Below are 11715 nucleotides of genomic sequence, written 5' to 3'. Positions count from 1 at the left end.
AACCCTAACAAACTTGGGAGGGGGGGGGGGGGGAAAGAATTGCTTTCTTCCTCATAACATGCAGGAAAAGTCAGTCAGGATATATATACACACATCTGACCTAAAGGAAGGCAAGCCAAAGCACTATATCGTGCACTGAGGTTTGAAGTGGCAGCGTCTCTGACGACTACTTTCTCTGATAAGCATGAGCTGCATAGCACAAGTTTTGGTCCTGTTTGGAAAATCTCTACCTTCTGGCAACTTTAATGGAGTCAATAAAACTTCTAAAGATGTTTAAGTTGTAAGGACAGGGCCGTCATTTCAAGTATCTTAATTCAAGGGCCCTCACAGTTTATGAACTGGTCTCTGTATTCACCGTAGGAGTTAGAGCAGAGACAAGAGCTTGGGGATGTCTGTACACACAATGATCCATGTTGCTGAGCAGATGGTCCGCTGTACTTGGTACCAGTGGGAGCTTTTTCAGGGCATCATTCACAAGTGACTTTATTGCTAGGAATAGCAAACTGACATAACGAAGCTGTGGAGATCCTGGCAGTGTGGTCCAGCCAGGCCTGAACCAGATGAAGTTTCATTCTATGGCCTATCCAACTGCAAGTTGAAATTAGTGTGTCTGTGGGGTTTACTGACAAGGCTATTGGACATTTAATAGCTCAGGAGAGCAACATGTGCACTGAAGTTATGGGATATGGCCTACACCACAGGTTCCTCTGAAGTCCCACATTACAGAGAAGAGTTGGCCCTGAGAACATTTCTCCTCCTTTTCGCTACATATCATTTCTGGGCCCTGTTCTGACTATAGACTCTTTATCCAAGACCTGCTAATAAGCTGGCTGCAGCAACAGGTGTGAGGTAATGCTGTTGGCATTTCATAAAAATGAGACGTAGGCTTGATTGTTGCCTATGTATTGCACGCATTTCTGTCTGTAATTTATCATCATGTCTCCTGATGGATCTGGAACTGTTCTCAGACTCCAAAACTGAAGGCTCTGAATGGGAACAGAGCTGTTGAGGTACCTACATTCATTTATTGAATTAGTTTGTATCAACTACAGATCACATATGTGGAAGAATTCTTACAATCTATGTAGTTTTAATATCATATGTACAACAACCACTGTTAAGAACTAAATACCATTTCAGATTCAAATACCATAACGTGCCTTTTGGTAATGAAATGGACTGACATTTTAGAGCAGTATTTTCACATGAAGTCCCTGACCTTTATTAAGCACAAAGACAGTATGTTACTGTAACACATACTGCCACTGTAAGATAAAATTTTTTTCAAAACAGAATTGGACCAAACTTATCTCAAGTTCAACACTTCTCATAAATAAGACTCATTCACTCATTCTTAGTAAACATCAATTGATTTCTGTTCTGGTCTGCAGAGAGCTAGTGACTGAGCAAATACTGGTTTTGAAGTCTCTTTCAAGTCAGCAAATACACAGTAATTGATCTCTAATAGGCTCACCGGGCAATAGCTCTGATGAAGTCCAAAGATACAGTACATTTATATCGTGGTCCATCAAGCTGGTCATTATGGCCAACCATGGATAACAGCTGGAGAGTCACAAGAGAGGTGATCTACGAACAAGAGACATTAGTAATGTTAGTAATTTTTGCTAACATAAATGGCAGTGGACAATTATTTTTTTTTCCATTTGTCATCATTCCCATGTTTCTTCGGAAGTCACTCATACTTGCTCATTGATTTTCACATAGTTCTAGAGCTAGCAAACCCAAGAATGTATACACATTTTCACCATTACATTTTCAGCACAGGCAGTGAGAGACACAGGCTAACCCCTTCATCCTTCATATCAAGAGTTATCCTGGAGTTCTGATCAGAGAGAGAAAGGCGATGTGGGGAACAGGAATAATAGGCATGAGCTGAACATTTTCCAAATCTCTGCCTGACAACCAGGAAAGACTTTGATTCTCTTTCCTTTATACCCAAAGACCTCCTCTTGAACTTTCACACTCAAAGTTGGATATTCCTGTGCCAGCTCATACCACATTTTGAACAGATGGATGTATCACTCTACTCCAGATAAAAAAGATTTTGAAGGTTGGAAAGGAAAGGCTGGAAGATTGTGTGCTTAAAAAGAGCAGGGCCTGAAAGGAGAGAAATTTGCCTACAAACACACATACAGTGTCTTGATAGAGCCATTAATTATTTTACCAAAATAGCAATGTACCAGCATATTGCTCACTATCTTCATTCCTCCAAATGACGACTGCAGTATCACTAAAGTGCAGTCGTGGGATGTCGCCACTGAGTGCAACCAGTCTGTTCTGCCTCGGTTAGGAAAAAATGCTGTGGTGAATCCGCTGCCTCCCTACCTCCTCCCAGCTCCCAGGGGAAAGAAAGAGGTAAAAGCAGAAAACAAGAAGATTTTCCCTGGCCTTTGCTATAGATGCCACTGACAATTCAAGGCAACAAGATTACATACAATGAAGAACTGGTATCTGACCACAGCTCTACTTTTCAAAAAAACCAGCCGACCATGACCTACCTCTGTGTAATGATAATAGCATAGTAAGGAATTTCTGAAGAATAAATATATCAGGAAAGAGAGTGTCAGTTCAAACCTTCAAGGAAGCACACCGCTATAAAAAGCAGCAGCAAGTTCTTACCAGTATCAATCAAAAAAAAAAAAAATCTGAACTCAGTAATAACCCCACTCTTTTGCTGAAAGTGAACTTGGTCTTCAAATTTGTGACAGTGCTTGCAGGAGGTAAGAATAATTATTAAAGTTTTCCCTTAAGTGGACATAATATAAAAAAATGACACCTACCTACGGAGAACAGAAAAAATTACGGTCACCAAGAACAAGCCAATTTTTAAAACAGCCTGTGCTTAACTTTCTTTTATATGGCATTAGACAACAATAGTTTGGATGCCATCATTCTGCAAAGTCTTTGGAGTTTGGTTGAGGAAGTGGCCTACCCATATTCACAAAGACAAATTCCATTTACTTAATTCAGGTCTATAAATTACATTAAAGAGTAGCACATGATTTATAAATTGTTAGCATTGACAGCATTTAAGAAAACTGAACTCAGTATATGATAAATGGCTCAAAATCCAGTTCACGAATCTCTTCGAACGTATCACTGAATTAGGATCAACCTCAAACTTGTGTTTTTATTTTCTTAAAATACTCATGAGTTTGAGCGTACATTTTTCTACGTTCTTCATTCAACAAAGTCCTTATTCAGTCAGTGAAGAAGCATTATGGAGTAATCTGATGTAACAATTGCTATTTTACACCCCAGTGCACCATTACTGGTGAATCACTTCTGCAATACATACTTGCAGCTGGCCTCACATTCAGAAATCACCAATGAAGGAATGGCAGGAGGCTCCTAAAAGCTCCCAACGAGCACAGCAAAAGCCTAGGTAGTTTGGAGTTGGACCCATCTCAGTTTTATGTGGGATGTAAAAGCGACCTTGTTGCCGCATTACAAATGCTCCAGCAATACTTTAACAACAAATTGTAACCATTTTCTTTTCCAACTAACACCAAATATTATGTGTAACATAAGGTCAGCAACGTAAAATTCCTTACTAAAGGCTGACTCAATAAATCTGAAATAGCATCACAGTAGATACTACGTTTCATTAATGTTTTTGACTCAAGACATTAACTCTGAAGACTCAATATACAGTATTACAAGACAAACGAAGCTACTGATCATCAAAGTAACACAAACTTACTTAGCAAACTGCAACCTTTTATTAATTTCTTTCACAAACCCTGTATTTATTTAGCTTAATAGAAACGTCACCACAGGGAAGTGAGTGCTGAAACAGTGAGTCCTGATTCTGAGGTTGCTTAAAAAGACAGAAGTAGAAAGAACTGTCATTTTCAATTCATGCAGATAAGAAACAGTTTTATCTCCAAAGAGGCTCAGTAGAGACAAAGAGATAGAACATCTATCTAAGGGGAGTAAACAGGGACCAGCTCCCCTACGGACAGCCAAATGTTAGAAGCTAAAATACGTAACTTGTGAGCTGTTGGAGCAAAATTCAAAACCTAGTTACAGATGCCCAGCCTTTACATGGAGAAAGGCAGAGATCTCTGAAGGACAAATCCAAAAGCCTGCATGCTGAGGGGGCAGCAGCCCGGAGCTCTGTTTGCACAGCTTTTTCAATGGGTTCAGGGAGAAACAAAACCAACAAGAGAGTTCTGTCACCCCAAAGCAATGACTTCTTCATTTTTTTCTGCTTTATACGATATAGCAGGATTCTCCTGTTGATGAGTCAGACACAGAATTGGGCAACACACGCATTTTTTGCAATAAACTGCTTTAGCAGAAGAAAAGGTTCAACTGTGGTAGAGATGGAATTATTAAGTTCCTCAAATATTTTGCACTGAACCTACCTTTCTAGACCTGATGAATAAAAATAAGACGATTATCTTCACCAAATGGTTAAGAAGTCTTCAAGGACACAGAAGGTTCAATTCCCTCCCGACACAAGAGGTTTGAGCGCCTCTTAAGTAAACATCTAACAGCTAACTGGGGTGCAGGTAGTGGAGGAAGGAAGGAAAAGCTATGTATGGTATTAAATCATTACCAGATCTAACTTTCATTCTAACTGCTTCTAGAGCTGAGCTATTTTGCATAAAATTGCATTCATATAAACAGTTTCTCTCTCTGTGCCTACTTAGGGCATTCACCTGGTAAAGCAGGATACAGTGGAATGCACTGGGTTTAAGACAGTGTATTTGTAGCAAAATTTTTAAAATCACCGATTTTCATGTTCTGTTAACTTTTAAGGTCCAAGTGGCACCTATAACTTAAGCACTGAAAAAACGTTACTACTTCAAAAGTTCAGGTGTTGTAAAACTTTGGAGGCAATCTGTTCTTAAATGAAGATACATCACAAGTTTGAAACACAGTTGGGAAAAATATGAATACAATGTCAAACTAATTGCACTTCTTAGCAAAAAAAAAAACTTTTCAAGGCTTTTTTTTTTTTAATACCATGGGTACAGTGGCTCCATTTCATTATCACAAAAGCTTGGGAAAAAACATCTGGCAAGAACAGACTAGGAACAAGCCAGAAAAAATGTGTGGGTGACATAAGAAAGAATATTTATTGAGAATTTTTTGAACAAAAGAAATTACAGTTGGAAGAAATATTCTAAAGCTATTCATAAAATTAAAGTTAGATCTGGTAATGATTTAATACCAGCAAAAGTTAATAAGTAAATGGAAATTTCTACAGGAATAACAAGAAAATCTGAAGAGAAGTCACTGATCTGAAAGATGTGAAGGAACAGGTGTCACTGGTATGTTTAAAAATAAGCCATGACTGACCTTTCTTTGAAATGTATTTGTGTGAAAAACCTGCTGCTGAAAGCTTGGATGCAAGGTGAGAATAATCATAAAAGCATGGCAGAGAGTTGCTGCCAGGAGGAAATGACCACTCAGATTGCTTCTGGAGATTCACTGGTCAAATATGGACATTGAAACCTCTGGAAAAAACAAAGCAACCCACAAGCCATCCTTAAAGGCTGCTTTTTTCCTATCAGCCTGAGCTAACAGATGGGCCTTGCATCATTCCTCAAGCAGACACAAAGACTGGCTTTGTCAGCACATGGCTGCGTGGAAGCAAGAAAGATTCCAGAAGTGAGGGCTGTCTGCTGGGAAAGGCCAGGCTCTTCCCGAGGACACCATCAGAAGCCAGAAAACATTAATGGAGGTGCAAAACATCAGCAGAATTAGGACCCGAGGTACAGGGAAACACATGGTTTGTTTGGGTAAGCAGTGACCGATTATCACAGGAAAGAGTCAGGACAAAGTGTGGGGCACATCTCAAATCCGTAGGATAAAACTAAAGAGAGAAAGTGATGCTGACTATTGGGGTGGTGGGGGGGTGGTGGAGGGAAGCTGCTTCCTTAGAGATGTGATTGAAATCTCACCGAGTGGTACATTTTAAACTGGACTAGATAAAATACTAATGAAAGACACTAGCAGGAACAATCTCAAACTGGCAGAGACATACTAGATGATCTGCAAGGTATTTTTCATTTCCACAGTCTATAATCTTCAATTATCTTGCCCAAGATGCATTGTTAATTGTAACTCTTCAGTCTGGCTTACTTTCAACCACAGCTTTAAACGGTTTTATGATTCTGAACTTCAAACCTATCAAGAAATTAAGAACTTTCATTATTTCAGTACCATCAGACAAGGGTACTATATTCTCTCACAGTCGTATTAAAATTTATACGCACCCTAGCACTTTGCAGCACCATCATCACACAGCTCTCAAAGCAAACATGCAGCTCACTGCACTTGTTCGAAACCCACCGCTGCCGGGAGCTACGTTCACGCACATGCTAAAACCACTGCTATGCAACAAGACAGTTTGAAAACCAGATGCCATTTAGAAAACACATTTCAGTCAAAATGACTGCCGCAATAGTCTCCTGGAGTTAAATTCAATGACCCTCGTACAAATTATGTGAGCGTTAAAAAAACCTGCTCAAAACGATTTCAGTCAAAATTATAGCTAGAGTATGCTCAGTATGTCAGCCTTGTTAGAAAAGCTCATACAGAAAGGTAACAATAGAACATTACAATTATATATATTTAAGCCAGCAATTGATCAAAATTGTTTTTATAAAAATTATTAAAAATAAACACTTTTCTGAACGTCTACATTTTAACGATCAGGTTTTGATTCTGAATTATGTTTTATGCAAGGCTTTTAATGCATGAAAAAAATACAACAGAAGAGACTGCACTAGGTGATGTGACCTACCATTTTATCAGATCTTAAATGCTTATGGTTGGAAATCATTTCAGCATGTCCCTTTCTGAAACTTCTTTCTTTTTGTATTTGGTCAAATTTTCCATCTGCTAGTAGCACTCCAATATTACTAATTATATCATACCATTCTTGCCTTATTCTACACCCCTCCAAATTGCTTATGGCCTTCCAGTGTGCAGTTAAAGCATTCATTACTACATGCTTCAGCTATATATTTTACCTTTTTCTCAGCTTAAATTAATCCAACTCTTTTTTTAAGCTATCTTCTGAATGCAGTCAAAGTGGTTTTGACATTAACAGAGCCACCAGCAGAAAGGGGTATCCCAGCCACAGCCTTGGTGGTGCTCCACAGACAGCACTCTATGCCCCTCACTTTGGTAACATGCACATAGGTGGCCGTATAGGATGCTACAGTGCACGGCAAACATAGTGACCCAGTCTGTTTTGCAAGCCTTTTTCTTCTATGAATGTTTGCATTTGGTGTCTTTTGCTGTCCCGTATTAGTTATTTTTTGCATTTCTCTCACATAAATATTACTTCATTATTTTGTGTTGACTCCCCAGGACCTTGTGTGTTATTTCTTTATCTGTAGCAGTATACATCACACTTCCCAATTTTTAAGTAAATTCTGCATATCTCATCAATGGGTTGACAACACTTTACCAGAAGACTTCATCAGATTGCGTCAAACAGAATTTAACACTAATTACCAACTTGAACAAACTTTCAAGACATAAATGTGTTGACAAATTCCAGATGCGACAGCATTATATTCACTACATGTTTAATTACTATGGGGCAGGGGGGGTGAGTGGGGACGGAAATCAACTGACTACTTCTGCTACCATTTATCCTTTAAAAACCAATGTTGCTTAGGCTAACAGTTTTTTTTTCTTTTATTTTTATGCCCATTTAAGGATTTAAAAATGTTTGTTCTATCACAATATTAGGGATGTTTAGCTGTTACTATGAAGCACTCTTGACAGCCTGGCAGGAAAGGAGATTTGTATCACATTTTCCCCTAAGAATTATCACGCAATGTGCCTACTTTCAGTCTTCAGTACAATAAAGAATTTACTGGATTGAGATCAGTCCATGTCACTGAAGCCATCATGTCATACCATCTTTTACATAAATGCACTAAATTTTATCATAAAAACAAGAAGTTTTTTCCTTCCAACACAATGACTCCCATAGAAGACTTTGAGAATCTTACTGATACACAGATAGGAAAACTTGCTTCAGTTTCCTAAGTAATTTTATTCAAGACCTATTTATTTGAATACACTCTTTCATTTTAATGAAATCTTTTTGTATTTGTTACTCTACATCTCTGTCTTCACTGTCTCCTCTGACTTTACTTCACTCAAGGCAAATCTATGTGATTTACAGATTTAAACAAGTGACCCTTTTGGCTTTTTCAAAGCTTCATCATATTGGTGGCTCAGGCGTTTATTAAGACAGCCAAAACTTCCTCATCTTCCTTCAGTTTCTAAAAGACGATCCCTCTGTTTTTAGAAGAAATGTTTATTTATCCTCAAGTATGACCTTGAATTTCACGCTGTTAAACCTACTCAGTTTGTATCATGCTCACCACCTTCAAGATATTTCTTGCATATCTCCATAGCATAAAAGTTTACTAAGCCCAGGGCATACAACCTTGAATTTTACACTACAAAACTCTTTCAGTTTCTACTACACAGGTCATAAGAATTCTCATACAGTATTTTCCCCACTGTATAATCAGTGTTCACCACTTCTGTCTTATACCACTCAGTCTTACTTTTTGTGTCCCGTTTACGCTAAATAATATTTGACAAAAAGTGTTGCCAATTCCATAACTTATTCAAGGCGTAAGTGTGAATCTTTTGCCTTTTTCCTTTTCCCCTCCTCCCTTTCTGCACCATTCCACCCTCTCCTGTCTTTCAGACCACAGAACACCTTTCTGCTGTGTTACTAGAAGCTGCCTTATTTCTAGCATGTTCTCCTGCAATTGGCCTCCTTGTGGCTTTTCTCTTCAATCTCAAGTGAAGCCAATGTATTTTCTTCCTTCGAGGAGACACTTCCTCACCTTGCCCTAGAATTCATATTCATACTTTAGAATCCACTCTCTTCAATTAGCAGTCTGTCTTCTACGGTTTTTTTGTTCAGTGAATCTGACTAGCTGCAAATCTTGACTCATCAGCGCAGCATCCTTTCATCTCTCCTCTGCACTTTCTCATTATCTTCAGTCCTCACATCTTCTCTTCCAAAACCCAGTGCTTCCCAAAAAACCCCACAACTTTTTAAAATGGGAATACTGAAACAAGATCCAGGAAACATCCCAGGAAACTAAGAAGGCAATTTAAAAAAGCAAACAAGAAACCCACGAGGAGGTATTTCTTCATCCAAATTCGTAGTTAATCTGTGACACACTTTGCCACTGAAAATTCAGTATGGTGGTAGAGGGTTTTATGGAGTTAAGAAAGCAACTGGACGCATTCATGGAAGGAAATACAACCACAGGCTGCTAAACGCAAAGAATATCAACTCTGTGGCAAGCATTTAAGCCACAGGTAGTAAGAAGCCGTAATGTATACCAGACTAAACTCATCCTCCGCTTGCCGGTCTTGCATTTTTCCTGCATGTCTGATATTAATCAGAAGTAGTCAGATAGTTTTACTGTCTTATAAGAAGTAAAACAGTGGGTAAGTCCACTTTTGATCTGACTTAATGTGGCTGTTATAACGCATTCACCAAAGGTAAAGTGTATCATTTACACGTTCTACATCCTACGGCTTTGTGTTTCCCCTTTACCCTTCCCTTGGGCTGCTGCAAGGGCTCTCTCACTATTAATAATCAGAAGTAGTCAGATAGTTTTACTGTCTTATAAGAAGTAAAACAGTGGGTAAGTCCACTTTTGATCTGACTTAATGTGGCTGTTATAACGCATTCACCAAAGGTAAAGTGTATCATTTACACGTTCTACATCCTACGGCTTTGTGTTTCCCCTTTACCCTTCCCTTGGGCTGCTGCAAGGGCTCTCTCACTATTAATTACTGTATTCTCTCCATACTCTGCAGTCTAAAAAAAAAAAAAAAAAGGCGAAAAAAAAGCAAGACGATGAAAATCCAGCTTCCCCCACCATCTCCTGGAAAACTTCTCGGTATCTCAAAAGCATTTGCACAATTAGCCCTGCCCACTCACTGTTACAGTAACATCACTTTTAAAAAGCAGTTCAATGATGTATTCATTTTGGAACTATTATTAAAGGAATCTTTCAAAGTATTAATGAATTTGCTTTCTTTTCATTATTTTTATTCAATATAGAAATTAGGAAAAAGCCCCTTTTTTCTCTTAGCACATTTACTTTAGCATTAATCAATTTGCCTAAGGAGAAAAAGGAAATTAAAAGGCAATTCACAACAATCTTTGCCTCACTCTGCTCATCAATTTAAAAAAAAAATATATATATATATAAAAAACTCTACAGAATGTTGCATGGATAAATCAGTATTTCTGAGTCAGTTCCCTCACTCTGAGGATCAATTAAAGTACTTTAGCATGCCTTTCAGGGCATTATGGAAATTTGCTTAACGTGGTATTTTCTGAGAGGATCAAATTATTTTCTGTACCTGAGGATATATTTGGAAATCTTTTCAGAAATTTGTTAAGACCCCTGGAACTGATCACAGGGGAGTTTATTTTGATCCTCCAAAACATGAAAAAACCAAGGCTTGAACGTACTTGCAATCTGTTGGAGGTCTGTGCATCCAATTTACTCCATAACAACCTGGGAAAGGCACTGCTAAGTAGGAAGACTACAGATATGAGTTATAGACAGATAATTCAAAAGTACTCGTCTTTCTATTTCATACTTTAAAATCAGAGCAACCGAAGATGGTAACAGATGGTCAAAGAAACACTTGGGGAATAGCATTTACAGTTAATTGATTACTTAAGTCAGGTAGCTTCATAAAGTGGACACCAGACAAAGGCTGGCTATTTTTCAAGGCACAGGCAATAGCTAGCCAACAGAAGTATCCTTCTGCCACCTCCTGATTAATTTCTGCATCAGAGATCTCAGGTTCCAAGCATTTTTTAGAAGATGAGGAAGGCGACACAAAGACTGTTTTCCAGAAGCAAACCTTTGTGCAGCTGACCAAGCATATAACCTTAAATCCCCAAATCTAGAAAATTTTCACCTGTTATTTTTGTCCTTCATTTATAACACTTCTGTCCCACAACGGCAGCATTTCTAGGTATTGCAAGACAAGTACTATCAAGAACAGAAAAAAGTAACCTTAAAAATACTACCAAGTATCTGTGATACTGATAGGACTTGACACATTTACAGAAGGCCCTAAATTTTTAATGCTATCGCAGTAAAATATAGAACTGCATACACAGAGTTACTAGCCTTCTACTGCTATATGAAGGAGTTTTGTTTGCAAATATAATTTTGTATTCAAAAATAATTAAAGCAATTAGGATTTCTGACCTGTCCTGAGGACAAAAATCAGTACTCTGTATATGCCATGAGCAGAAATCATGAAATTAAAGGAGATTTCTCATAATCAGATGTTTGGGATTATCTTCTAAGACTAAACTACCTTGCTTTCTCCAAGAAAGAAAAAGATTCTCAACATGTCTTAACTGCAGTCTGTTTTTGGATGATTATGAAAATTATGTGTTAAAAGAATATTGATCCAAATCTTGTATAAAGAAACAAGATATTAAGAATTTTTAATTAAAACAACCACTGCAGGAAGATTTGACCCAAATACTTCTGAAATACAAAAATCATAGAATCATAAAGGTTGGAAAAGACCTCTAAGATCATCGAGTCCAACCATCGACCCAACACCACCACCCACTAAACCATGTCCCTAAGCGCCTCATCTACCCGTCTTTTAAATACCTCCAGGGATGGGGACTCAACCACT

The 11715-nt window shown here is 38.2% G+C and overlaps 1 protein-coding gene across 3 annotated transcripts in view; it reads right to left on the bottom strand.

The window, feature by feature from the left end:
• Positions 1-11715, bottom strand: part of ORC5 (origin recognition complex subunit 5) — a 75401-nt gene that overhangs the window by 4237 nt on the left and 59449 nt on the right. For all 3 annotated transcript variants that reach the window (XM_009289058.2, XM_009289057.2, XM_009289059.2), the window contains one exon: positions 1475-1587. In XM_009289058.2, the coding sequence (XP_009287333.1) occupies positions 1475-1587 (113 nt within the window). The remainder of the gene's footprint in view (positions 1-1474; positions 1588-11715) is intronic.

The sequence above is a fragment of the Aptenodytes forsteri genome, unplaced genomic scaffold, assembly GCF_000699145.1.
Source record: "Aptenodytes forsteri isolate BGI_AS27 unplaced genomic scaffold, ASM69914v1 Scaffold137, whole genome shotgun sequence".
In the NCBI taxonomy this organism is placed as follows: domain Eukaryota; kingdom Metazoa; phylum Chordata; class Aves; order Sphenisciformes; family Spheniscidae; genus Aptenodytes; species Aptenodytes forsteri.
Note: the sequence above shows the minus strand (reverse complement) of the source record. Positions and strands in the feature narration are given on the sequence as shown.